The sequence below is a fragment of the Clavelina lepadiformis genome, chromosome 8 (assembly GCF_947623445.1).
Source record: "Clavelina lepadiformis chromosome 8, kaClaLepa1.1, whole genome shotgun sequence".
Lineage (NCBI taxonomy): Eukaryota > Metazoa > Chordata > Ascidiacea > Aplousobranchia > Clavelinidae > Clavelina > Clavelina lepadiformis.
In genome coordinates, this window is record NC_135247.1 from 18917728 (window position 1) to 18944901 (window position 27174).

General features: G+C 38.2%; 4 protein-coding genes across 11 annotated transcripts; 3 read left to right on the forward strand and 1 right to left on the reverse strand.

The window, feature by feature from the left end:
* Nucleotides 1-524: 524 nt before the first annotated feature.
* LOC143468499 (sodium/myo-inositol cotransporter-like) lies at nucleotides 525-6587 on the forward strand. 2 transcript variants are annotated; one of them, XM_076965761.1, is made up of 17 exons: nucleotides 525-779; nucleotides 1631-1702; nucleotides 1937-2041; nucleotides 2180-2239; nucleotides 2327-2431; nucleotides 2670-2856; nucleotides 3082-3168; nucleotides 3360-3484; nucleotides 3622-3757; nucleotides 3968-4075; nucleotides 4303-4372; nucleotides 4778-4901; nucleotides 5103-5231; nucleotides 5506-5612; nucleotides 5737-5863; nucleotides 5990-6113; nucleotides 6189-6587. In XM_076965761.1, the coding sequence occupies exons 1-17, from the start codon at nucleotides 666-668 to the stop codon at nucleotides 6413-6415; spliced, it is 2007 nt and encodes a 668-aa protein (XP_076821876.1). In that variant the 5' UTR covers nucleotides 525-665; the 3' UTR covers nucleotides 6416-6587. The 2 variants fall into 2 exon arrangements, with proteins under 2 accessions (XP_076821876.1, XP_076821878.1); XM_076965763.1 differs by having other exon boundaries at nucleotides 6192-6587.
* An 86-nt stretch (nucleotides 6588-6673) lies between these two features.
* LOC143468532 (solute carrier family 35 member G1-like) lies at nucleotides 6674-8735 on the reverse strand. 2 transcript variants are annotated; one of them, XM_076965818.1, is made up of 3 exons: nucleotides 8645-8735; nucleotides 7594-8000; nucleotides 6674-7409 (listed from the first exon to the last, which is right to left on the reverse strand). In XM_076965818.1, exons 2-3 carry the CDS (start codon nucleotides 7961-7963, stop codon nucleotides 6844-6846), a joined length of 936 nt encoding a protein of 311 aa, XP_076821933.1. In that variant the 5' UTR covers nucleotides 7964-8000; nucleotides 8645-8735; the 3' UTR covers nucleotides 6674-6843. The 2 variants fall into 2 exon arrangements, with proteins under 2 accessions (XP_076821933.1, XP_076821932.1); XM_076965817.1 differs by lacking the exon at nucleotides 8645-8735 and adding an exon at nucleotides 8167-8601.
* A 1318-nt stretch (nucleotides 8736-10053) lies between these two features.
* LOC143468497 (uncharacterized) lies at nucleotides 10054-17010 on the forward strand. Of its 4 annotated transcripts, none has more exons than XM_076965759.1 (15): nucleotides 10054-11009; nucleotides 13074-13118; nucleotides 13228-13331; nucleotides 13414-13515; nucleotides 13594-13671; nucleotides 13941-14444; nucleotides 14544-14633; nucleotides 14812-14856; nucleotides 14921-14986; nucleotides 15107-15247; nucleotides 15335-15496; nucleotides 15605-15789; nucleotides 15898-16094; nucleotides 16178-16289; nucleotides 16558-17010. In XM_076965759.1, the coding sequence occupies exons 1-15, from the start codon at nucleotides 10927-10929 to the stop codon at nucleotides 16714-16716; spliced, it is 2073 nt and encodes a 690-aa protein (XP_076821874.1). In that variant the 5' UTR covers nucleotides 10054-10926; the 3' UTR covers nucleotides 16717-17010. The 4 variants fall into 4 exon arrangements, with proteins under 4 accessions (XP_076821874.1, XP_076821872.1, XP_076821873.1 ...); XM_076965757.1 differs by having other exon boundaries at nucleotides 10055-11009; nucleotides 13938-14444; XM_076965758.1 differs by having other exon boundaries at nucleotides 10055-11009; nucleotides 13938-14444; nucleotides 14924-14986.
* Nucleotides 17011-17447: 437 nt separating this feature from the next.
* Nucleotides 17448-26283, forward strand: LOC143468491 (solute carrier family 15 member 2-like). 3 transcript variants are annotated; one of them, XM_076965747.1, is made up of 21 exons: nucleotides 17448-17617; nucleotides 18411-18472; nucleotides 19828-19903; nucleotides 20351-20492; nucleotides 20723-20815; nucleotides 20931-21030; nucleotides 21251-21341; nucleotides 21427-21504; nucleotides 21614-21696; nucleotides 21779-21868; nucleotides 22023-22157; nucleotides 22279-22400; nucleotides 22555-22636; nucleotides 22706-22876; nucleotides 23174-23341; nucleotides 23579-23625; nucleotides 23698-23820; nucleotides 23999-24125; nucleotides 24474-24614; nucleotides 24755-24862; nucleotides 25476-26283. In XM_076965747.1, the coding sequence occupies exons 1-21, from the start codon at nucleotides 17602-17604 to the stop codon at nucleotides 25659-25661; spliced, it is 2241 nt and encodes a 746-aa protein (XP_076821862.1). In that variant the 5' UTR covers nucleotides 17448-17601; the 3' UTR covers nucleotides 25662-26283. The 3 variants fall into 3 exon arrangements, with proteins under 3 accessions (XP_076821862.1, XP_076821863.1, XP_076821861.1); XM_076965748.1 differs by lacking the exons at nucleotides 17448-17617; nucleotides 18411-18472 and adding an exon at nucleotides 19050-19168; XM_076965746.1 differs by lacking the exons at nucleotides 17448-17617; nucleotides 18411-18472 and adding an exon at nucleotides 19206-19444.
* The last annotated feature ends 891 nt before the right edge of the window (nucleotides 26284-27174 follow it).

A 27174-nucleotide genomic window follows, 5' to 3' on the forward strand; every position in this document is an offset into this window, starting at 1 on the left:
CAACAGACGGTGACGTTATGTTGTCTTGTTGCCAATACTAGAATTATCATTTCATTGTTACACCACAATCACTCACAATATGTGCGTATCATTGTCGGGATTAAGTGGAGATTTGTCCCAATAAACGAGAGAATAATGGAGTCTAGTGCCGAAGTGCACAACCAGGTGACGTCATAATCTGAGTAGTTGGGTTACTATTACGCAAAGACATTCTGTGGTTATGCACTTCTGCACCAGACCTGAATTATTTGTGCCATGTCAACTTTTGTTCCGTTCTTGGGACTTTTGTTTGAAGTGGTGAAGATTTGAGCTAAGGAAGTTAATACTACACCACTGTTGTTAAAGATAGGCGGTTTGTTTAAGAGAATTAGTAGGCTATGCAAAAACCTTTATTTAGTTGTTTTGCCTTTAATTGAAGTTAGATTTACACTAGATGGTAGATTTAAGTTAGGTTTAGGTTACTATGTTATAACATTTAAGCTAGGTTAACAAAATGGTGTGAAATAGTTTCGATTTTTCTCAATGAAAAAAATGACAGCTTTAAGCAAGTTTCAGCTTTTAAACTTAAATTTGCTTTTAATTGATACCCATTGCTGTTGAGAGATAAATCGTAAGCCATCAAGGTGTTGAGTAAAGGCTTGATAAATTGTGCCAATTCAACAAAAATGGAGTCAACCACGTCGTCATCGAACTTTACAAGGACCGTTGTGAAGCTGGACACCTGGGATATTGTGACTGTTGTTGTCTATTTTGTTCTTGTCGTCGCCGTGGGCTTGTTTGTGAGTATAACCTTCGGTCATTGGTCGATTCAACCAACCGATGAATATTGAATAATTTTTTCCAAGTTCAATTGACCTTTTTTTAATCGTAGCCTACGTTGGTTGAATTGACAGACCACCACAACTTTCAGAATGATTTGTGCAATATTCTGCAATAACTTGGCATAGGCACGGAAGCGTAAAGTTGAGGCGGTTGCTTGCAAACGACAAACTTTTATGCTTTCAATGTGCAATATGCTGTCGTTTTAAAACCGACAGACGTTTGCTAAAAACATGGAACCATATACACCGCAAACGCAGTTTTCAATGCGTTACGATGTGATCTGTAAACACTTTAGTTTGCAAACTTCTGCAAAACAATCGAACAGGCTTTTGAATTGTAATGTCATGAATTCAAGCATTAGATTAACAGGCGTACCTGGCAAACAAGACGAACAATAGTGAAAACAAAGAACTACTAAATCAAATACCATCTCCACTTTACGGTAACTTCAAAAATATTTTCCGAGCTATTGAAAGGCCTATATTGGTTTGTTTGTTTGTCCAAGTGGGGCTCATTCATTTTAAGTGGGTCTTATTATTTGCTCATGATCGACATTATTGTTGTTTATAGCAAACTTCAATTATTTTCTTGATTTATTTTCCTTTCTGTTCTACTTGCGTTTAAAAGCAAGTAATCATAAATCTTTTTCTTCATCAGATCTTTTTAGTTCTTGTTTATCTTTTAATTTAACCGATGTAAACTTTTTAACTGTTGTTGCTCGCTTCGTGTTCCTTGCACAGCATCGAGGCAACGTTTTAGCGACTTTATTTTGTATCAAATTCATAATAAACAAATTTTATCGTTCCAGGCAATGTGTCGATCAAATCGTGGGACAGTGAATGGATATTTCCTCGCTGGACGATCAATGCTTTGGCTTCCGGTACGACAGTTTTAACGTTTCAGTTTATCTCTAGTATCTACTTGGTACATTAGGATTAGGGTTAGGATTAGGGTTGGAGTTGGGGTTGGGGTTGGAGTTGGGGTTGGGGTTAGGTTGTTATAAAGTATTTTGATATCAAAACTAACTTCCATACAAAGCGCAATGGATCTGTTCATTCTTTGAACGATTAATTGCCTCCATTTTTGGCAGAATTGATCACACATTCTTTTACAGGTCGGCGCCTCTCTATTTGTGAGTAATATCGGGAGCGAGCACTTCATAGGGTTAGCTGGATCAGGAGCCGCGATTGGGATAGCTGTTGGGGCTTGGGAAGTAAATGTAAGTTTGATAACTTTTAGATTTACTTTGTTCGCTGGATTTGTGACGTTGTGAAAATGTTCCTGTTTTGCAACGTCTCCGCTCATCATCTGCCTATTATTAATACTTGCCGTCTCACGATTTTTTATCCATTTCCAGGCTTTGGTTGTACTTCAATTGCTTGGATTCTTTTTCGTCCCTATTTACATCACAAGCGGCGTAAGTTGTTCTGATAACATGAGATAGGCACAAGATCTGACAGAACCAAATATTTTTAGTTTTTTAATCGTCATGCAAATAACTTAGGTGGTGACGATGCCAGAGTATTTATCGAAACGTTTCGGCGGAACAAGATTGAGGGTGTTCATGGCGATACTCTCCCTGCTGCTCTACATTTTCACCGAAGTGTCGGTAAGTTTTGAAGCGCTCTGTAGCTTTATTCTTGCGACAGCTGTTAAGTACCAAGTGAATTCCACTGAGTAAATTGTTAATGTTACATAAGACATGTCATAATATATGTTTCTTACAAGTTCCCTTATGTGCGATAGATACAGGCGTATGCGTTTGTACTCGCATTCAGACAATGGCCCTTCTATGCTATTCGCCATATTCGGTCTGGTCCAGTCAATGCGCTGTTTATGCATTTTAGGTGAATCTGTACTCCGGGTGTCTTTTCATCCAGCAGTCGTTGGGATGGAATCTTTATGTATCGATCATAGGACTCATTTTAATTACAGCTCTTCTTACAATAACTGGTGGCCTGGCCGCTGTCATATATACTGACACCTTACAGGCAGTTCTTATGGTAGCAGGAGCGGCCGCGTTGACTGCTTTGAGTGAGTCCATTCTCGTCTCGAACACAACTGGTTTCATGTTCCTTGGCGTTATTTAAAACTTAATCCGATTTGGTTCTTGAATAATGGTTATGTGATAATAATGCGACCATTCAAACCCTCTCTATTCTAACCTCCTAACAATTCAAACCTTTATTTTAATTCTTGAAATTGTTGGTTTTGAATTGTCGCAACACCATGAAAAAAATAGGCTACTGTTTTACGCAGGTTTCATACAAGTTGGTGGTTACGATGCGATGAAAGAGAAGTACATGCAGGCTGTACCTAGAATCGTCAGACCACCCCTTGATCAAGGTAAAATGTGTAGCATTGTAAATAAAAGGCCAACTTTGTGCTGCATAGGTTACCAATAGCAGAAAATGTGTAAACATCGAACCGTCCTTTTGTCCAGAACAAAACGTTTTAATAAACCCAAGGAATGTCGGTCGTAAAATTCACAATACGTTACAATTGGCGTGAACATTTCCACTTAATTCTGTCTTCAGATTGTGGAAAACCTTACAACGATTCCTTTGTAATGTTGAGGGAACCAGCAGACCCAGACGTGCCTTGGCCGGGCTTCGTGTTCGGCCAAACGCAAGCTTCCATCTGGTACTGGTGCACCGACCAGGTACAAGAAAATCTTGATCTTTTGCTTCTAACGGCTGCCCAGAAAATAACATATTTTACGTGGCTTCATATCGTTAAATACATTATTTGTTGCTACATAGTAATTTATAGCTATTTCGTATGAGTTTTATTTCATAGGTAATCGTTCAAAGGGTTCTCGCAGCAAAAAGTTTGTCTCACGCTCAAGGAGCAACCATCTTGGCTGGCTTTATCAAAATTCTCCCTTTCTTCCTCATGGTCTTACCGGGGTTGATCAGCAGGATCCTATATACAGGTACACCAACCGTGCAATAGGTTATTTTTTCTTTGTATTAGCTTAATCATTATATGACGTTGATGCAATTTTGGTATGGAATTTGCTGCCTACTGTTAGACAGTTGCAACCATCAGGACTTGGTTGTAACTTCAAGGCAGAATTAGTCACTGAAGTAATTCATATTTTGTTCATAAACTTACATTTTCCTTAAACCGTTCACAATCACAGACGAAGTGGCTTGCATTGACCCAGACATCTGCTATGAGGTGTGCCAGAGTTCCACTGGTTGCACAAACATCGCCTTTCCAAGGCTCGTTCTCGGAGTTATGCCAACAGGTTCAAGTTTTAAACTAAAATTATTTACTTGTCAGCTCGAAAAGCATTTAACTGCGGCTTCATAGTTGACAAGATTGTTTGTTTCAGGATAAAAATAATGCGCAAAAACGATAGAACACCTTTGCATTTTTGTAACAGTCAATGTGTATTGAGCTAACAGCATAGACTTACGAGTTACGAAGCCAACACATGTCCATGATAACAGGTATTGACGCGATGTTTTGCAGGTGCAAGAGGCCTCATGATGTCGGTGATGATCGCGGCTTTGATGAGCGACTTGGACTCCATTTTCAACAGGTAAGAAGAAAATGCCAGTTGATGGATTGATTGTGTCGGGGTTGGCGCAAACGTAAAACTTCCTGGACTTTCGTTATTTAGTTGGTTGGTTGGTTGGTTGTTTGGTTGGTTGGTTGGTTGGTTGGTTGGTTGGTTGTTTGTTTGGTTGGTTGGTTGTTTGGTTGGTTGGTTGGTTGGTTGGTTGTTTGGTTGGTTGGTTGGTTGGTTGTTTGGTTGGTTGGTTGTTTAGTTGGTTGGTTGTTTGTTTGGTTGGTTGTTTAGTTGGTTGGTTGTTTGTTTGGTTGTTTAGTTGGTTGGTTGTTTGTTTGGTTGTTTGGCTGGTTGGTTGGTTGGTTGCTAAGAGTCCACTTAAACACCACAGATGCTCGTTACACCTTTTACTTTGTGTTTTTTAAACATTACCAGCTCGAGCACCATATTCACCATCGATATATGGAAGCGCGTGATTAGACCTAAAGCCAATGTGCGAGAAATGATGCTGGTGGGGCGTATGTGGGTCTTGGCGATGGTCTGCCTTAGTATAGCTTGGGTGAGTAGATCTTATTATTGTTTCCTATTTTCCCGTTCATTGAATATCACAAAATGCAGTTGTGTGTTATAACTGTATATTTTATTTATTTAAGTGTAATCCTTGTTGTAAGCAAGTGATTGGAGACGTTTCTGGGTTAAAGAAAGACGCAGGCCTATCATCTGAGACACCTTAAATCAATGTTGATTTATCACTGTGCAGGTTCCTGTGATGTTGCAATTGCAGGGCGGCCAGCTCTTTCTTTCTATACAGGAGATCAGTGGATATCTCTCCCCGCCCGTCGCCGCTGTATTTATAACCGGCATGATCTGGACAAGATTTAATGAACAGGTTCTAACTTAATCTCTGATGAATGATGTTTTAATGCGAACTCCGAAGGGATTGGGTGAATGAAAGCAAGAAATAAGCTTATAATTTGCAAGGGTTGTGCTTCGCATACGTCTAAAGTGTAAATTGTAAAGATTGTGATTCGTAGATTAAAGATTATAAAAAATGATTCTATAGACTAATAGAGTGTATAACAAAGTATGTGTAGGCCCGCATTATATTGATTTGCGTTTTTCATAATGTACTGCATACAGTAGAAAAGAGTTCTCTAATGCAGGGTGCATTTTGGGGCATGATGGCTGGATTCTTGGTCGGTATCATCAGAATGATCATTGTGTTTGCTCTTCAAGGAAATGCCGGAAATTGCTACGCACCGGATACCAGGTAAGTTAACTGCGTGTTTTAATGCGGTCATGAATCATTCAGAAAGCATTCGACTTGCAAGTAGGCCTAACCTTTCCTATATCTACGATATATTAATCAAGGTATGTGACACGTGTTTCTCCAGGCCGGAGTGGTATCACACGCTGATAGGAAAAGTTCACTTCATGTATTTTGCTCTTATAATTTTCGGCATTACAATCATTGTCGGAGTTGTTGTAAGTCTGCTCACAGAAGCTCCATCGAAATCACAGGTGTGTTGCGGGCTACGGTATCAAACATGCCATTAATGTCGGCGTTGTGGGCAATAAGTTATCCTGTTGTTTGCGTAATAGCGCGGGCAAGACATAAATTATTAAAACCACAAAAACCTGAGATAGATCAGCCGCGTGACCTGGTGGACAAAACACTGGAAACGGCCGAGAAGCGACAACCTGGAAAGTGAACTGACGAAAGCCGACTCAAAAGTAAATCAAAACGAGAGACAAAACGACTTTTCTGCGGGTAAGTTTTAAAAATCACAAGTGTTATATCTTATGCTGGATACCTATGCTTATCATAGAGTCGGTTATGTCATAGCAGCGGACACCGCGCAGTCCAGCAACTTATTCAAAAGAGGCTACGAGTGGTTTTGTGGTTATCAAACAAAACAAGATGAGGAATCTGAAGAAGAGAAACGACAAAAACTTCTCAAAATCACAAGCATCAAACAGAACCAAACGGCCAAGCTTTTTCTTCAGTGTCTCCTGGTTGTTATCCTCGGAGCTGGTGTCTTCATCTTGGCTTTCTTCTCTGTACCGACATAGAACGCTCCTCTCATATTTCGTTGGATATTTTCGTTTCGTTTTGGTCTGGTTATGGCGATATGCTGCTGTTAATTTGACAACTTCGTTATCAGAACTTTACTAATTTGTAATTGGTTCTTGATTTAACTTGTACTGGGTATGATGCACTGCAATAATTTTAGATTATCTTTAAGTAGAGTGTGGTTATTACGGAATGACTATTGGTATCAGAAGCCTGCAAAGAATTATAAGTTGTTCTATTAAACACAGTTATTCGGGTGTAGTGTAGGTTATTATAAGTATATACAAATTATGAAAAGTAGGCTTAAATTAATGCCCGACATGTTTAATGGTCTTAATATGAAAATAAAAGTTGGTAAAGACACAACATTGAAACAAGATTAACAAATCGCTCAAAACTAGATGATAAACCCAATATAATGATTTCATCAATTCGCGATGTCTAGATTTCTGGAATTTTTTAACTTGATAGCTATAGGAACTATTATGCCAGATAATACGAGCGCGCCACCTAACAAGCTCAAAGGTTGTAAATCGTAGCGTAATATCAAGGCATCGAAAAGGTAAGACACAACAATTTGTGAGCTGTAAGCAATCATGACAGTTCCCGGCTTTTCGTACCTTACGGCTGTTAAGACAAAAAACCTTGAGAAGCAAATAAAAAACCCGCCAGAAAACACGAAGCCCATATCGCTGAGGCAAGGGACAAAAAGTTGGTCTGGCAAAGGCGACAAAAATATGAAAAGCGCGGCTATTCCAACTATGCCGCTTAAAAACATTTGCGTTGATAGAAAGTCATTTTTTACCAATTTCTTTGCTGTCACAATTGTAAGAGCTGTGAATATTGATGACACGAGGCAAAACACGACTCCGATGGCTTGATCATTGTTTTCAGGTTCGGTGATTCCCCCAAATAAAAAGCTAGGGCGAGCAATTAAAACCACTCCGGCAATAACTAACAACGCAATGATAAGCTCCCAAATCCAAACCTTCTCTGCAAAACATCATTAATTAACTATAGAATACTGTATATGCCCCAATGGTGAAGTTATTCCTTTCAATTAAAGCTCTTTGTAGCTATTACTGTTTATTACGCTACTTAATTTTTTGTAAAACAAGAAATACTGTTTCGTAAGTCAGACATTTTTCGTTTAATTCTTACAAATTTCTTCTCGTACCTTTCAGAAATATTCTAGACATGAGAAGCGTCCACATCGGGTACAACCCACATAATGCCAACACGTCACCAACAGCTTTTATATACTGCATGGCCGCGAATGTGCAGCCACTGGACACCACGTGGCTCAGAAGGAAAACGGCGGTGAAAGCGCTTTGCTTCATGGAGACGGAACTTCCGCTTTTGTGACCTCTTCTTGATTGACAGTTATAAACGGGCAGAAATATGATAAAAGAAAACCAATAAGCAAGGTAGTTGATTTGACTGGCCGTTGTTCTCTGCGTCAACTTGGCCATCAGCGAGCCAAGGGACAGCATTAAAGCGCCCAGGAATGAGAGAAATATTCCTACAATCTTCAGCATTGCGGGCATTATTCTATGTGCGCTTGATTACACAGACGCAAGTTTTCTAAAAAACAGATGGAAAGTTGTTGCTATCGAGGCCATTTTGCTGCGCTGTATGAGCTACGTGATTAAGTTACGTTTATTGCCTTTACCATAATTAGGCAAGTAATACAGTATAGAGTGGGATAGGCTATGCCGCTGTAGGCCTATAACGGTACCATAAAACATACAATGCACAAAGTCCGTTTCCATCCCAATCAAAAGCTTCATCAAACAGTAACTCGCTTATGTCGCACAAATTCGCGCTTCAATTTCATAGACTGGCATGTTTCCTGATTTCTTCTCTTGCGCTTCAGGCATTTTGCGTTAAACGGAATCGGTTTATTCAGATCTAAGCTTTTCACTCGTTATTGCTAAGGTCGGTTTTGACAACACACCGCAGAGCTGCATAATGTGGGAAAAACTCAGCTTATCTCCTCGGCATTCTGGCATGCTCAGTATGAATTCTGTCTGCACTTGAAGCGTGTGTCTAGATTTTCCGTCTAAACTGTGGCTTGGTGCTTACTAAAGTGGTCGAATCGATGCTGGTTCTGTAACAAGTCCTTCCTATCTCCGACAATGGTGATCTTTAACAATATTGAACCAGGCTACTGCAATTTTGGGTAAAAAATAATTTGAGAATACGAAAATTTATTTTGCTATTTTCACCTTGCTATTTGTTACACGTTTCATCCGTCGTAATAAACACTTTTCTGATTCATAATTAATTCATTCATAATTAACAAGCAATTAGCTAAACAACCTATAGCAAATCGACATGTGGACGTAGCAGTCTTTGAAGCATTTCCTCGGCAAACGTTTGCAAAATATCCGGAACGTATTTTACGTCACGTCCGGTAACAAAAATATCAGACAAAATCGATCTCATATAGTGGCACAATATTTCAAAATGCAATTGTCGGAGTTAAGAACTAAGATACGTCGTTAAATTCTTCATTTTGTAAGTGAGCTAAATCCAAAAATTAAATTTCAGTGCTGATTGTTGAAATCTGGTCATTTTTATTATTGCACTACCACATATAAACGAAAATGAGAAAAATGTATGACGTAATAAAGGAAAAGTTGTTCAACTATCAATCTGTTGCAAAACAATTCGAAATATGTGCAAAAAGTACAATATGTAGCACACAGTATGCTTCATGTCAAATGCAACCAGACCAGGCGGCGTTTTTTACTCCCTTTTCATATTCTTTTTCTGGGCGGCAAGCTTAATTTTTCACCCAGCTCTTGCATCACAAGCTTAGTTATACGCAGGGGTCTAATATATTGTTCAAAAAGCTTGGTACCGCACAGTTGATGGTAAAAGAACTACCATAGAAACCTAACAACAACAGAAGGCTCGTTTCGCACTGATCTCTATAAACACAGATCAGACAGAGATCAATGGTGTTTCGTCACGGCCGAGCGATTTTAATTGTTTTCGCAATATAGGCCTACAAATACATCTACGCGCATGCCATTGAGTTGATTTTGTTGGTTGCTGTTGAGCGTCGATGCCGTGAAAAACATTATTAGACTGGCTGAGGTTATTGTAAATGTGGTGGTAAAGCTGGATGTCGTGTGGTAATTTCAAATTTTTTAATATGGATAAAACTTACAAAAAAAGTATTAATAATAAATACCGCTATATAACCAAATGTATATTGTACACAAAGAAAATCGATTGAAAAATAAATACAACACTTATAATTTTTCCTTCCATTGTTAGTTGCAGCGTCGTATTGTCTTTACGTGCGGGGCATATTCAGAGGTGGCTTATAAAGAAGGATGGTTTATATTATTTTTGACGTCTCACAAAGTAACCTAAATCTATTAAAATAACTTTCAAATCTTATGCAAACATGTCTTATTTTGAAATTCCAGTGAAATAGAAAAAATTAATAAAAACCACTTTCGTATTTTTTGTTTACTTCTTCACTTCCGTAGATTAGCGGAGTTTTTTACTTCCGCATTTCCTCACTTCCGTAGGTTAGTATTTACCGCTTTGCCGTGCCGTGTCGCAAACTCGCAATCAAAGAATAATCGCGTCCAGTTTGCACTTTGCAAGCTTTGACCAGATCCAGAAGTCAGGATCGCCAACTTAATGAGTTAAGAAGAAATAGTGAGGATCTTTTAGCATTAAATAACCCTTTTCTGTTTCTCTTATAGGTTTAATTGCCACTAATTTTCACGTTAAGTAAGTTAATGCCATCAGTTTATGAGACCAGGCCTATAGTAGACAAGTGCACAACCAGATGACGTCACAATTTCAGTAGCTGGGTTCCAGTGTACAAATATGCAATGTAGTTGTGCAGTTGTATACTAGACCTGAAAATTGTCCGGTGAAATAGTTGTCACTGTTTCTTCGTAACCTAACTTACATGTTATAACATAGTAACCTGAACTTAACCTAAATCTACCTCCTAGGCCTAATCCAAATCTAACTCCAGCAAAACCTTATAGCTAAAATCAACATTTTAACCATCCTCCTAAATAACCACCTATCTTTCAGCACTGCGTAACTGTATGCAGAGCATTGTATTTTTCGCCAAGATCTCGTGTGTGCAGAAGCAAAGTTTTTGTGTGCAAGGAAGCAGCTGATGTGCTTGCGACTCGTGGCCCAAGCCTGTCCGGTGTTGTGCAGGCAAGGTGCGGCCCTTTACGATAGAAATTGGGAAAAAATCAGGGCATCCCGTATTTTTTTAAAGATATCGGTTTTAAACAGTAATTTTGCGTTATAAGTTGGAGAAAAACTTAGCAGCTCCTTTTTTCGTTGACCCCAGTTTGTCCTGTTTTAGAAAAAAATCTTGGGTGTGTTCTTGTCATACTCTGCAGTCTGTGCTGCAAGATCTACATACGTTGAAATAATCGGTTTTTTAGGTAATTGGGATCGATTTTCCCAAAGTTATAGACTAGTAGGCAAACTGTAAAATAGATTAACAGTATGATTTATGAAAAGGCGCAATGGTGTAACAAAAGCATTTGTAACCACTGTGTTTCATCCTGCCTGCCCCACGAATGAGGAAAAATGTTGGTAGGTATATTTAAACTCATATGGTCAAACGTCCTAAATCGGGCACACACATATTTGTCCCCAAAAAATGCGCACAGGTCATTATAAGAAACAAACAAAAATAAATTATCGTCTTTTTGTTGACCTATCTTTCATCTAACCCAGCGTGGTCCAACTTCTTTTCATCGCGGGCCAAAATCAGAAAATTTTTTTATCTTGCGGGCCAATGTTTTTAAATTAGAACTGAAAAACAATGTGATATTGATATTAGAACTGAAATTAGAATAGTTCAAAATTTAGCTATTAAATGCTGATCAATGTGACATCTGCGGTCGAGGTTCTTCCTCGACAATAGCGACTATCAAAGCTGACTATCAGTTCGCGGGCCAAAAAATCGGTGCTCGCGGGCCAACATTGGCCCGCGGGCCTGCAGTTGGACCACGCTGATCTAACCATATGCTAAAGATAAGCTCATTGCATGTGGTCTGACCTTGTCATCTGAACATATTTTGTCAGGCTATATTGATTTTAGGCAAATAACATGTTTCGTATTGGCTGTCTGAACTTTGTTGTGGCACGTTCTACGCTGATAAATTCAAAAAAGTTATTATGTCATTTACTAATGGGGGGTCTTAGTCTTCGATCACAGGTAAAACATTTTTAAATCTTCCGCAGAGTCAGAAGCAGTAACGTGCATTTGAATTTGGTACGCATTTGCGGTTTGCACATTAAAAAAACGCATGTCACCTGAATGGTCTTGAGATAACTCTTTGCTTGACTGAAGTTTTTCCTTTTTTTGTTTGGTGTCTTCGGCCACACGCCAAGAAATTCAAAGAGGCAGATAATTGACTTTGATATTAACAGCACGCCATTCTATTGTTGGCAGACAATACTATTTGCGACATTTACATTTTACCTTCTCCAAACATAACACATATTAACAAAAACTATTGAGTCTTAATTCGAACCGTAAGTGGCATTGCAATTGCAACTTAATAGCATTAGGCGTACGAAGTAATAAACAAAGGAAGTTGCAGATTTACCAAAGTGAGTAATTAATTTCTGAGCTAGTTAGGTACCGAGAATAATCATAAAGTACAGCTGCACGTTATCATATTTAGCTGTGCATCGTCTGTTCCGTTTATTTGGCATGTGCCTCGTGAAGCAAATCGAGTGAATCATTTTTTAAACATGTATACCCATTGCATATGTTTTGGGGACCAGTGCGGCTAATATAATGTTTTTGGTCCGCAATAAAATCGCAGTGGAAATTGCTAATTACTGGAAAAGTAGTTGCTGTTATTTAAAAGTTTTATTATTACTAAGTGTAGGAAGGTACCATCGTTCACCCAAGTGTGACTTATTACAAGTTGATACACAAGCAAACTTGTAAATGTAATTGGAAAGTTTCCAAAAAAGTGCGCCTAATTAGGACGTTTGACCATACCATCATGACCTTGTTTGACCTTGGGATTTTGATGTTCATCATGTTCTCAATTATTTCATTTTACTCGACTGGAAAATTATAAAAATATGGCAGCTTTCGACTAGAAATTGTGCGTACAAAGACACATATTTTGGCACCGTTGCATGCACTGAAACCTTAATTATTTATTTATTTATTATAAGTTGGTGTTCAAATAACGAACTTTTGTTTTCTTGTCTAATATTATAATTTAGTGTGAAAATAAAAAATGTACTATTTTGCACCCCAATTTTTGTTCTGCATCTGCTCACCCTGATTTTAACCCTGCACCTCCTACATCTCATCGAATATGATAGCGCCGTGCTTTCCAGCCTAGCTTTCCATTATGGTCAGTTCATATGTTATAGCTAAGGCAGTTAAGCGGCTAAATTATTAATTATCATCTAAAGTTTGCAGTGTGTGGCTGATGACCAGATGTGGCACTGTGCATATTTTAAACTTTCTGTGTGCAACCCGCTTGATGCTTGAAGCAGCCCAGAAGGATTTTTTACTTTTCTAAACATTACTTAGCATATTGCTCAAAGATTATGTATTTTATTTCACTATCTCTATAAAGCAAGTGTCTGTCACAGCCTATTGTTTAAAAAAATGAGTTTTAGTTTCGGAAACCAATCGAAGCCCACCACTCAGGGAAGCGGCTTCTCGTGAGTATCTTGTATATTTCTGATTGTCTTTCCTTGCCACCAATTTGGTATTTGTCCAGTTGTACTCCCAAACAAGTTTCAAGCCTCATACTTGCTTACATTCTTCTAGCTTCGGCGCATCCGGTGGAGGAGGAGGAGGAGGAGGGGGGTTTAGTTTTGGTCAGGGCACCACCAGCAGCGCCGCCCCCCAAACTGGGGGGTTCTCCTTTGGAGGTAAAATTTTTCTAATAGTTTTCTGGTAATATCAGCTGACAAAGCCCAGTTTACATATTTTACTTAATTTCCTGCTTTTTAGGTCAAACATCAACTGCAGCGAAAGGTTTGTTTGGGTCTGGAACCACTACTAGCAGTGGAGGATCTTTTTCATTTGGAAATCCTTCTGCAGGGTCTAGCTTAGGTGAGTATGTTTATTGCAAACCTGTTTTAATTATAGATATATACATCATACACATTTCTTATTGCTTCTTAAAAATAGGTTTCGGTGTGAAAACAACTAACGCTCCCGTTGCTAGCACACCTGCTGCTGGGTTTTCATTTGGGGCAGCTACGACAGGTTCATAGATATTATATAATCATGTTTTGTTGGTGTATATGTGTATTTTTTTAGATCTCGCTTTAACTCAGGAATCCTATTTTCCAAAGATTATAAATGCAATCTGTGAATATAAACATTTCCAAATTTATATATAACATATACGTAAATATTATTTTGTTTCTCTCAGACGAGAGCGTTTTAGAAATATTACACAATGTTGCAAATTTCTTCGATTGTCTGTGTCATTCCTTAAAATTCTGATTTGTGCCATGTCTCTATTTTAGCAGCACAATCGTCGTCATTTTCATTTTCTTCGTCGATGGCAACAAGCAAACCTAGCACGGTCGGTTTTGGGTTTGGCACAAGCACCCCGGCCCCCACCACTCAGTTGTCATCGGCGTTTTTGGCGGCACCCATCACCGAAGCGACAAAACCATCAGTTGGATTTGGGGCCACTTCCACCACCAAACCCAGTGGATTTTCATTTGGTGCTCCAGCATCCACTGCTGCAGCTAAAGCCCCAGCTGGATTCGGTTTTGGATCTTCTTCAACCACAACAACACCTGGGTTTGGTTTTGGTGGCGGCGCACCACAAAGCCAAGGTGCATTCAGCTCGTCAACATCTACCCCAGCCCCTGCCACCACTCAATCCCTTCCGACCTTTGGTGGGACTCCAGCAATGTCATCAGCTGCTTCAACTTTGACCGGTGCCGGCGTTATGCTTGGCAGCCAGCAGACAGTGTCAAAGCCAACTTTTGGAATTGGTGGTTTTTCTGCAGCCACTAAACCAGGTTGGATGCTAGAAATTATAACAATACTTTGGTTACACAAACTCTCTTGCTCGAGTGAACGTTTTTGTTTTATTCACAATATCGATGATATTTTTTAAGCTGGCATATCACTGGCAGTGCCAGATAGCACCACAAAATCCGCTGCGACTGGGTTTCAGTTGGGAGGGTTAAAAGCTCCAGCTGCAACAGGTATTATTTCAGGTGGTCGGTCAATTCAACCCACAGATCTAAGTTGGGTCGACCTGGGTAGCATTGTCTATGGGTTGAATTAACCTTGAACCTTTGCTTTAGTGCAGAAGAATATGCCGACAGTTAAATTCTCTCTTGTGCTTAAGTTTATATTAGCTGGGAATATTTCTTTTTGCAGCACCTGCTCCTACAACAACTGTGTCAGGGTTCCAACTACCTGGAGGTGAGTGAAAGTAAATTGATACCGATCATGACCAGTAAGATGTTGATGTTATTTTGATGTTCAGCAGGTTTTAAGCTGGCAAGTGCGTCAACAACAACTTCAGCAGCAGCTGCACCAGGGTTACTAACAGGTAGAGCAAGTTAACAGCGTTCTTCTGATAATATTTTGACAAATTTCTGTTTGTAACGTCACTCTTGTAGTCTTGTTTTTATACTGGTAGTTAATAAACATTTCCTGCAATTTCATTTAGCTTCAAACTTAACCAAAACAACAGCACCTGTGCCATCTACTGGTTTATTTTCATTAAACCAGCCATCGTTGGCACCCACTGCGTCGTCAACTAGCAGCACGGCAGTATCCTCCAAACCGGGCCTAGGAATCCTCACGCAAAGTAATTACAACATATCAAATATCTTTTAAAGAATGTTGGTGTAGATGTTCTTCAACTTGTATTTTCTTCTGTTGCATATCTATGCAGCTTCTGTTTCGGCTCCAACCAGCGCATCATCCTCTGCAACTGGAATTAAACTTTCTACGCCATTCACAAGCAACAGTACAGCGATTGCCCCAGCAAGCAGTAGCAGCAAGCCAGCACCATTGGCTGGGTTTAGTCTGACTACAGCTGCTACATCTGCTCTGTGTGAGTCTCTCTGCTGAAGTATTAGTAGCAAAAGTTGTTAATAATTAATTTAAAGTTATGTTTTCCTCAACTGGCATATACTTAAAAAAAAGTTGTCGCCTCAAACAGCATCTTCAACTGCGTCGGGGACCGCAACATCAACTGCCGCATCTTCGTCATCGATGACATACAAAGACCTTGAGACTAAAATCAACAAGTGGAGTAGCGAGCTTGAACAGCAAGAGCACTTATTCCTCACACAAGCCACGCAAGTCAATGCATGGAACAAACTGCTCATTGACAATTCAGAAAAGGTTGAGACATACTATGGTACCAGCCTCCTGGATAGTTCTAGTTTGCTGGGGTCAGGCCATCTACTTCACAACCTCTAGAATCTAGATTAACAGTGACTTCTTCTCCAGATAACCAACTTAAACAGCGACTTCGAGAAAGTCAAAAGCAACCAGGATAGATTGAACCAGGAACTCGATTTCATCAAAACCCAACAACAGGAATTGGAAGATCTTTTGCTCCCTCTAGAGGAAAGTACACGACAGCAAGCTCCGTCACTAGGGTCATCCGTGCACACTCATCACGCGGACATGGAACGTGAACGAACGTCAGTAGCCTAAAAGAAACATGTTTATTGAAAATTGCTTTACTTTACACAAACATCGCTCAAAGTTGAAGTCGATATTCCAGGTATAACCTGGCCGAGAATATCGACGGTCAGTTGAAGAGGATGGTCCAAGACCTGCGAGAGGTCATCGATCACGTGAATGCGACAAGTGCGCCCTCTGACGCTTCAAATCCAGTAAGAAGTAGTCTCTTGACTTGACTTGAAGTCCTGTGTTTGTTTTAAAGTTAACAGTTTCAGGGTGTTTTTTTATTGCTGGTGTCTTGTCTGTTTCTTTTCAACCACGTCTTATATTACGCACTTACATCACATCTGTCGTGTATTGACACTGTAAGACTAAATGTGGTGTATATTGTCATATTATACAGAATTGTTTGAAAGTTAACAATCGTAGGGCACAGACCTGGCTCCTTTTAACGTTTCAACTACGTCATGTATCACGCAGGTGAACCAGATCACCAAGATTCTTTCGGCCCATATGGACTCCTTGCAGTGGCTGGATTCCAACTCTGGCGCCCTCCAGCAGAAGCTCGATCAGCTTACCAGGCAAGTAAACGAACGCAAGATGGAGCAGGAGAGCCGTTTTCGATTGGCTTTTGATTGACCGATACGTTTCACTGAAATGTCTTCTTTTTTCCTATTGACTTTCAATCAACGTTTTGACGTTGTATTTCTGCCAAGGAGCAAATTTACGGAAATTTTTTCTAAAAAGTTAAATTTACACTTGAAATGTAAGAAATTTTCTGTTCAAATTTATTTTGTTTTCACTGATGCTACGATTTTCGTGAAATCACTCGAAGCTAATGTAATTATATCTGGTGCTTCGGGGTGTGTCTAAGTCGTAAATTACTGCCGTGTGGGTTCATTCGCAACCAATAAAGCAAAAGTAGCCTTTTAACTTGTCAAGTCCAATCAGCAGTATAAACTACGTAGGTTACTACTCGTGCTATTTGACTACATAGGTTTAACTTTTCACAACATAATTTTGGTCGCTGAGCACACAGTATGACGGGGAAGATCGCTGTGCAAACATTTCGTTACATCGCGGTACTGCTTAGTAATTAAAAGCAAACACCTTAATCAATATCGTTCACCAACATTGATATAAAGCCCCTACGCGACCTTATTTTTGGCACTTTGTAGAGAGGCCACCATCGAGGAATTAAACGAAGCCAGTTTTCAGAACAGAAAGTTAGAGATAGCGCAGTGGTATGCGAGAAAAAATTAGCTGAAAGTTCAGTAAATAATTAGTTAAAATTATGACTTTCTTTCTTTGACTGCAAACCGATAAGAAATAAACTGGTTTCTACGTATAATAAACAGAAAAAAGCTTTTTAAGATCGCAGAACCGGCGATTTAGCAAAGTTCCAAGTAAAACTTCGGACGTATAATTCTTATAGATTACAAGATTGTAGTTACAACGATTTAAATTTTTGAAAGTGGGAATACCCAATTTCTTTATTTGAGGCCGAAGTGTCAAGCAATAAAGATGTCCGACAAAAAAGGTAAGGTTGGTTTTTGCTGAAGTAGAAAAGCTGATTTTAGGAATTTTGATTGTAAAGAAAAAAAAAAAGAATTCACAAACATTTTACAATAATGACCATAAATACAAGACAAAAAATATTGATCAGTTTATGTGAGATGGTCCGATGATCCATACTACTGTAACAACCGAACCATAACCACGTGACTCTATGCTACGTCATAAGCCACGTTTGGAAAACATCTGCATCAGAAACGATCATGTGAAGACGTCATAATCAGAAACAAAGAGAAAAGACCTTACCTTGATTGAACTGGTACAACAATTTTAAAGCACATACGTGAGAATTGAGAGGCTAAAATTAGCCAAGACGGCGCGACTTTTCAAAGTCAACAACGAAACGAACAGAAGAAAGATTTATGAATTACAAAGAATTTACGTAACTTCTTTGGTTATGGTTTGGTTGCCACACTACAAGCTATCTATAACTATCCTGCTGGTTGATTGTTAATTGATGTCACAAAAGCCCGCGTCAGTTGTTTGACAAACAAAATCAGAAACCCGAATTCAAAATTACTCGCTTCATGTCAATCAATGCAGAAGAAGCAAAGAAAACAAAATTTTAACCTCCGTAAGACGTCTTGAAAACTGGCGTTACACTTTCTAGCCTCTATATAAGCAATGGTTAGGAAACCAATACAGTGAAACCATTTATAATTTTAAAATTTACAACTTATAACTAACTTAAGCAATGCTACATTTTGTTGACAAAAGTAAACGTGTAATAGCGTCATTCACTTCTTCATATTTTTTAGCAAACAACGAGAAAGAAGACGAAAGAAATAACATCTCCGAGATGGAAGAAATAAAACCTAAGGTTACATTTAAGTTGATTATATATAGGCCCAATATTTTTGAATCTCTTGTGGTAAGTTTTGTTTATCCAAGGTGTATGTTAACTAATTTTTTAGTTACTGGTAACATCTACCAGTCAGATAAAAAACAACTTGGAAGTGTTGAATTTTGTGATTATAGCCATGCCGTTAAAACGACTCAATAATAACGATAGTTTTTATTTAATTAACTGTTTTATCATCGGTATTTTTTTGAAACAAAATTTCAAAACAATCGTTTGTTCGGAGCATTTTAATCTAATTGAAGGCTTACAACATTAAGTATCATAGATAGATATTTATTTTGTGATGTAAACTTTGATATGAAGCAATTTTATTTTCACTCCTATCCATTTTGCTCAAAAAACTAATCACGAATAAATACGACAAGATTCGAAGCTTAAACCTTTACATATAAAATCAAGGAAGAATTTCTTAATAATGACGTTTGTGTCCCACCTCAGAAGTTTATAAAATGAAAATCTTAACAAATCCGTTTGTGGGAGCTCCCCTAATTTAGAACCCCATTTTGCAACGTACCCGTTTGTCTCTGAGTTTTGCGGTTTAACCTCGATCCAAGAAGAAGATTGAATAGGTTCTTTTCGACATTTACAGTTTAAATTCTATGCAACCAAAAGCAGCCCCAATAAAAAAAAAAGGATCTAAGAAAAATTATACTGGTATGGTGTGGTTTGTTATTGGCCATTGATTTTGGGAAAGAAAAGAAATAGTTTTCAGAAAGTCTTTTTGACCTTAATGCAAACTTAATTATGCTCTCATTTACGTAAAAACAGGAAAATTTTTACACGATATTTGAGTGCTGGGTTATGATCAAATATAAAGGTGGCAGTGACCTCACAAACGAAGATGATGTTGAATTAAGTCCTCTTATCGCTGGAGATGAAAGCGTACAAAAACATAAACAAAGGCGCCGCAGATTTCGTTTTAAGAAACTTGTGAGAGACTGAATAATGTAAACTATTATTTTTAACCTGTAATAATCGGGCTTGTAAATGCACGCTATTGTTCAGTAATATTTTCACATAGAAACCATAGGTCTATACCGGGCGTTAACAAACTTTTTTCACTAAGGGCCAGATAGGACCTGATGATAGACTGACGATCAAGAACCAAATTCCCACTTTGTTCAATAGGCAACCAATGCAATCACACAATTGAACGAACTAATTTCCCGGGCTGTTGCTTAGTGATCCCTGGTCTATACCAAAATATCACAAACTATACCTTCATAGAATGTTTCTCTAAATTGGAAAGTCCAGCATTTTTGCAAATATTATAAATGAATTTTTTCAGTTCTTTCTTTATTCGTTGTTTGCAGAAACCATTCCCGTTCAGCATTTTCTTCATCTTGGGAAATGAATTCTGTGAACGATATTCTTATTATGGCATGCGAAGTAAGTGTGCTGTCTCCTAGTTGTTTAGTTTTTCTCAAGCATTAGCCGCTAAAACATAAATTACTCAGGAATAAGCTATTAAAACCTTGAGACCTTGATATTATATTTAATTCATCATTAATTAAAGTTCACTGCTTGAAATATTGGTACTGAAAGTATCTGGCACTGGAATATAACTTCCGATTTCACTTGAAGTTTCAGGTTGTTTTCGATTAATTATAGTTAATTGATTTCAAGTACAAAAGATCATATTCTTTTTGAAGTAGCTTAGTTTTTTCGCCACAATTTATTCACTTTCTTTTTTATTTTCTATGCTGTGAGAAGTGGTGAATTTCGTTTGTAAAATTATTGCTCTACCAGGCTTATTTGTAAGTTTTCAAGAAAATTGAACACTTAGGACACTATTGCTCTTACTTAAAATCAGCTGCGAACCTTCTTCTTTTTCAGCAATCCTTGTCCTGTATTTGAAATATTATCTACATTGGGATGACAACACTGCTACAGCTGTCTACCACGCCTTCACTGTGCTGGCCTATTTGTTTCCTCTGCTTGGAGCTGTATTGGCCGACAGTTGGTGGGGTAAATACAAGTAAGTGGAAATGTGTTGTTTTGTTTTAAATCATTTCTCACGACCACTCCTTTTTGTAGATTTTCCTGGTTTGTCAACCTATGTCATCTGTCTTATTTACAGTAATAATATTGACTTAATCAAAAAAGCTGGTAGTTTTCAAAAGTTTTTAGTCAGTTCAGTTTAATCGGAAAAGTTCATCATTGATTGAAACATGAGTTAGGACTTTTGATCTGATTTTCTTGTTTTAGCACAATCCTGTGGCTTTCAATAGTGTACTCCATTGGTATGGTGATTAACACACTGGGTGCCATCGGAGACCTGGGAGACTTGACTGTTCATGCGTAAGAAATTTTCAATTTTGTTATAATACAACCTCACCCACTGCTCATTCACTGTAAAAGTGCTCATTGGGTCATAATTTTCATAATCTGCATCATCTTCGTGCATTACCTGTAGAGTATTGTCTTCAATCGGTCTTTTTGTCATTGCTGTTGGAACGGGGGGCATCAAACCTTGTGTTTCGGCGTTCGGAGGAGATCAGTTTGATGCTGACCAAGTATGTGCACAATTGCTATTCTGTTTGAGTGGAGTAGATATTAACATGGTCCAACTATGCAATACGTTGTAACGTGGTACTTATGTTATTTAAGGTATCTCTTTAACAAGCTGCTATGAATATAAATTAAACAAAATAGTTTATTTTTGTATGAGATGTCGGTTGCAGTATACCTGATGTCCTCTGGTTGTTTGACTTTTTACCTTGTGTCTATTTACAGGATGAATATCGCCGAAGTTTTTTTTCCTTGTTCTACTTTTCAATTAACGCTGGAAGTTTGGTGTCAACTTTTGTGTCACCTTTAATTAGAGGTTGTTTGCATGATTTTTGCATGTAGTCGCGCATAAACTGCTGTTCTTGTTAACATAATTCTTTCTATATTTTGATCTAAATCAGAGGAAGTCCAATGTTTCGGAGGTGACTGCTATGCTCTGGCCTTCGGTATTCCTGCAGCACTGATGCTCGTTGCCATCAGTAAGTCTTTTAATTAACGGCTTGTCGTAAACTAAATTTTCAACCAATTTATTTTAACTCTACACTTCCAAACATTTTTAGTACAGTTCTGCATTTTTTTCTTTTTCAGTTTCTTTTGTAATTGGCACAAAGTGGTACAAAAGAATCCCTCCATCGGGCAATATATTTCTGGAAGTATCGAAAACCATTTGGGTATTTTTATTATTTCTTATTGATAAATCACATATTTCATGAGTTCAGCTGTGATTGTCATGCACTTCAATTGCCTGTGCAGAAAGCTTGGAAGATTCGTTGGAACACCAAATCATCCAAGCGCAACAAAGACCACTGGCTTGACTACGCTCTGCATGAAAATAATGACAATGTAAGTTGGGCAGTGGTTGTAACGCAGCACACCGAACCCCACCTGCCCCACCTACGCTGTTTGAGATAAAAGCGCTTTAAATCCATCACAGACTTAAAACTGTATGTGAGGTTTTTCCGGGTAAAAGTTGTAACAAATAGAATTGACCATTCAGGCTATTCTGATCCGTGACATCAAGTATGTGTTGAATGTCCTGGTGCTCTACATCCCGTTGCCTTTATTCTGGACTCTCTTTGACCAGCAAGGATCAAGATGGACATTGCAGGCAACCAGAATGGATGGTTATGTGGTATGACTACCAGTTCTAGCAATTACTCATGATTATATTTTTAAAGATAATTTACATCAACGAATTAAACCTGGCTGTATGCATATTTATGATCATAATTTTTACATACCTTCTACTTCAGGGAACTCTGCACGTGCTACCTGACCAAATGCAGATTTGCAATCCTCTTATGATTGTTTGTCTTATTCCTATCTTTGAGGCAACTCTGTACCCCCTTCTTCGTCGATACAATATTAACTTCAGGTTTGCTTATTTCATTTTTTTGTGCTAACTTTGCTGTTTTCAGCTTGATTTTGTTTTGTTATTACTAGGCTTTGTTTTGCATTAATATGACCTGCTTGGTGAATCACTTTTCAAAGCAATTTTTCACAATAGTGATTTTTATTTTTGGTGACAGTCCACTTCGGCGCATGACTCTGGGAATGATTCTTGCTGGGATTTCATTCGTTGTTGCTGCTCTCGTGCAAATGATGATCGACGTACGTAGTTTCACTTTCCTCATCCTACCTTATAGACTTCTTACAATACTTTGATTGCTTGGCTTGCAGGAAAATTTGACCAAGACGCCGTACAACAATCAGGAAACCAGTCTGAGGGTGATTAATTCTGCTGCCGAATGTTCTTTGCTCGTTAGAAGCAGCGTTTACTCCGACTGGGAAACGGGGGAAGGAGAAGGAAGTGGGATCGTTGTTGGACCTTTTCCTCTTGATCCTGGGAATGTGAGTTCGTTGGTTTTAAAACTTGAAGATGCTTTTGTTAGAGTGAGATGTCTTGAGTTTTATGACGTCATTATGTGAGTGTGTCTGATCAACACAAGTATTTCTTCATGCACAGGCAAAAGACTAATAGAGACACATGTGCTATAATGGCTATCCCAAACTTTTCAGGTTTATTACCACGATCATACTTCATTTCACTGTTACTGACACGAATAAGTTAAACTCTGTTTCGTGTTTCATTCTCAAACATCGAAGTAAGTTATTTAGACTTCATTTACTTATCGGTATTTTTAACAGGCAACCAACTCAGTCGGGGAAATGGTCAAACCTGGGACGTTTAACTTCAATTATGGTTGCGAGTCTATTTTAACGTCATCCCTAGACAAAGAAATCTCTCTGGCTGGCCTTAAAGCGCATGATGTGATATTTTACAAGGACTTTGCCGACTCACTAAAATACATTCAAGTATGTTGAAGTATTTTTCACTTTTAGTCACCTTGTCTGTGAATTAAGTAAATTTACCCACGTTCTGGTACCGTAAATCTTATCGTTTGCTTCATCAAAATTGTGAAAATCTAAGTTATGCTTCCGGCTGCCATTAGTATATTTCAGAGCAATTTATTTGAAAAATTTTCAAGTGATAGTTTGCTGCGTTTATTTTTCCAAATCTGTGGCTTACTTGTCGTATTTGTTTTGCTGTAGAAAGATCATCGGACAGAGAAGTCAGACAGCGGTGGCGCTTTTATTACGTAAGCTTTGAGAAAAGACTTCTATGGGTTTTAACAACCAGGTTTGACCATAATTTTGCTTTTAAATTTTAGAGTCGTGAACACTTTCTCAGTACCGGTTTTTATTGAAGTTTATGGGGTGAAGAGAGAAATTAAGAGTGGTAGCTGGGCCGATGATACCGGTGATAATGGTTTGCCGGATACACACCGTGGCACGTAAGTTACAGAGTACGTAGCATACAATGTGTACGGCATAAGTTGCAATGAACGTGTACACATGCATTTTCTAACTTCACAATTTCTCATGGTAGCTACTGACAATCTGTTTTATAAAGTTATCTGAGATAGTTATTGCGATTAAAATAAATATGGTAAAGAATATATTTTATGAAAGGTATGCTCTTTACGTATCATTTGACAACTCCACAACCACACGTTTCGAAAGAAAGTTTACGCTCAAAACTGGTGCCCTTTACACACTTGTTCTTCGTGATTCCAATCCAACTGATGACATTTACGATGTAAGTCAGGTTTAAACGTTTAGTTTTCAGATATGGACTTCATTAAACAATCCAGCACTTTTAAATCCATTTCTTATTTCTGCCGATGCTTCACGACTCACCAAATCCATGATTAAGCTTGAACCAACTGTAATGGGATTCGAGTTTATTTTGTAACCTTTATTTTATTTTGAGAGAAAAAGCTTACTTAGTATTACTTTGACTGACGTCTTACCTCGAAAATGTGCTGCAATCCAGTAGTTACTCGCCGTTGTTCTTAATATGAACTACACTACAAGGATCACTAAGTGAGAGATAGTGACTAAAGGTAAATTGCATCGTTTAAATTTTGTTTTGTGCTTTAATAAGGACGACCAACTAATTATGGATCAGTACACCGACATTAACCCCAATGACGTCAGCATCTTCTGGATGATCCCTCAATATTTCATCATCACACTCGGAGAAGTTTTCCTTTCAGTTACAGGTCTTGAGTTCTCCTACAGTCAGGTAATGGCCGCGTGGAAAACTTTTGAAAATATTTCATCATCAATCTTTGGCTGATTTATCAGTACAACAGACGTCACAATGCAACTACTTGTGGTATTTATTTTGCTGATTTTATACAAGATGATGACGTCATTTTACAGGCTCCTCAAAGCATGAAGTCTGTCTTGCAATCTTTCTGGCTTCTCACCGTATCCATTGGCAACATCATTGTGTTAATTGTAGCTGAAGCTCGACTTATTCCCAAGCAGGTAAAATTTGATCAACAACGATTATTTCATAAAGACTGCAATATTTCATTCACATTACTTGTTGGTAGCTATATATGTTGAATAGCTTCTTTTCCTACCTTATGTAAAGGGAAGGTGACGGAATTACGCTACAATTGTGTGGTTTGGGAACTGTATAATTGGTAATAAAATGGTATAATTAGATTCGGTTAGTTATCCAGCTTATTCACAGGATATTCTTTCTACTGGAAGAATGCACTTTGTAAACACGAACCAGCAAACACTTAAATCATCTTCCGATAAAACTGACACTGAATGTTTAGTTCGTTCCGGTTGTTACAACAGTTATTAATTAACCTGAGTCGCCATTATATTTAAACACACATTTGACATTTTTAACGTCACAAGTTATTCAGTAGCTTTCGTATTGGGCTCATGCTCTGTTTATCTTCGTCATAATGTTTAACGTTTTATTCCAGCACAAGTAGCTTTGTCTCGTAAACGCTCAACTTTGCTCAGTAATTATTGTTTGCTGCGCTCGATAACATTTATATTGTAATCGCACTTGTTGGTCGATTTTTTCTCTTTTAGGCTTGACATCTTTTTCAATTTTGCTTCCTGTGATCTGTTTCAGGCTGATGAATATTTCTTATTCGCTGGTTTGATCGGAGTGGCGGCCATCTTGTTTATTATATTGTCAGTTCGTTACAAGTACGTAGACCAGTCAGAATTTGATGACGATGACTCTGACAATGACTCGATGAGGAAAGAAGACCTCGGGAAAGAGAACCCGACTTTCGTCCACAACACGGAAATGTGAAACATCCACAGTTTGTAGAGAAAGAAGCGTCGTGTACATATTGCTGCTAGCATCTGCTGTCTTTGCTTTGAATCGTGTGTCCCAACTCTGCGACCATTCGTTCATTAAATTAATTATCTGTCATAACCTTTTAAAATAGTTTTTTATCTCGTTCATGGAACATTGCAAAAGGTGTAGTGGTATACAGAGCAAAAATGTCGTACCAGAATATTTCATTTAATACTTTCGCGGTGTCTAAGTTTGTCGATGGGTAGTTGGCTGTTTATGGAAAACTTTTAAGACAAGTTATTTGACCTTTGAACAGGTTTTTGATTTTATTGTGTGGTTATCGCGTAGTTGAGGGGGACAGGATGTTAATAATTACACGATGTTTTTTATATTTCTGTAAACCAGTTATTGATGATTAAAAGAAACAGGAGCAAAAGTTGGCAGTAGTTTATGATTGCTTGCTGGACAAACAAATTAATCACCATTAGCAAACAATCCCTGCTACTTCTCTGCACTTAACAATGCACCAACGTACGTTCTTATGCAACTAAAATGCTTGCTTTTGTTGCACTTGTGTCGGTTTTCGTGATTGTGTAAATAATTTGATTGAAATAAATGTTCAAAGTTCATTTCACGGTGACTGTTTATGAACACTTTCCATTGTTTCGGTATAAGACAACTCCATCCAAGCGCGGTAAACCGTTACTACATCCAAATTGTGTCTTACAGTTACAGCAACGTACGCTTAGTTGTAACGCTTCATACGTAATAAGCCAATACAAAACTCGAACAAGTAATCGCTTCACTGAAATGAATGAAAAGTTTTGCCCAAAGACCCAAACATATGCGTCCTAATTGATGACGATACCCGAGTAACCTACATGTGTTTTGCCTGTATGTAGCCAGATATTTTGTTTTTGTCGTGTGTTTAACCCTATTCTAACTAGGCTTGGCTTCTCCCGCACACTGTCATAGCAAAACGTGGCGTACAGTTGCATTGTTTGCTGTAAAAACTTGAAATTTGGTGACTTTTCCTAAAAAATGTTCAGCTATCTGTCCATGTTTGTTTGATAAAGTTGGATTTTGTAATTTTTAAGATATTGCGATATTTTCATAATTTTCCTCTGCTTTGCTCTGCTCTCCGCATTGAAGCGTATTACTCATTTACGCACCAATAACTCGACTAACTATTCTCTTTCGTTCTCTTCTCGCGGTCAGCTGGTTTTCCGCACAGCGGGGACGCGGCGTAACAAGAAGAATTTCTAGAAATGTGTCACTTTTAGAAATACTTAATTTACACTAAATTCACTTTCTTTAGTTTTACAATTATGATGTATACAGGAAGCCAGATGATTTTTCTACTAACCTGTCAAAATCCGATCAGTTTACGACGTATAGTTTTCTAGTAATTAACGATTGAAAATGTGTGTGCGGGGTCGGCCACACCTAGTTTTTTAGTAAACTCGCGAGCCTGGTTAGGATAGGGTTAAAAGAAGGTTTCAGCACGACCTAAACTGAAAATAGT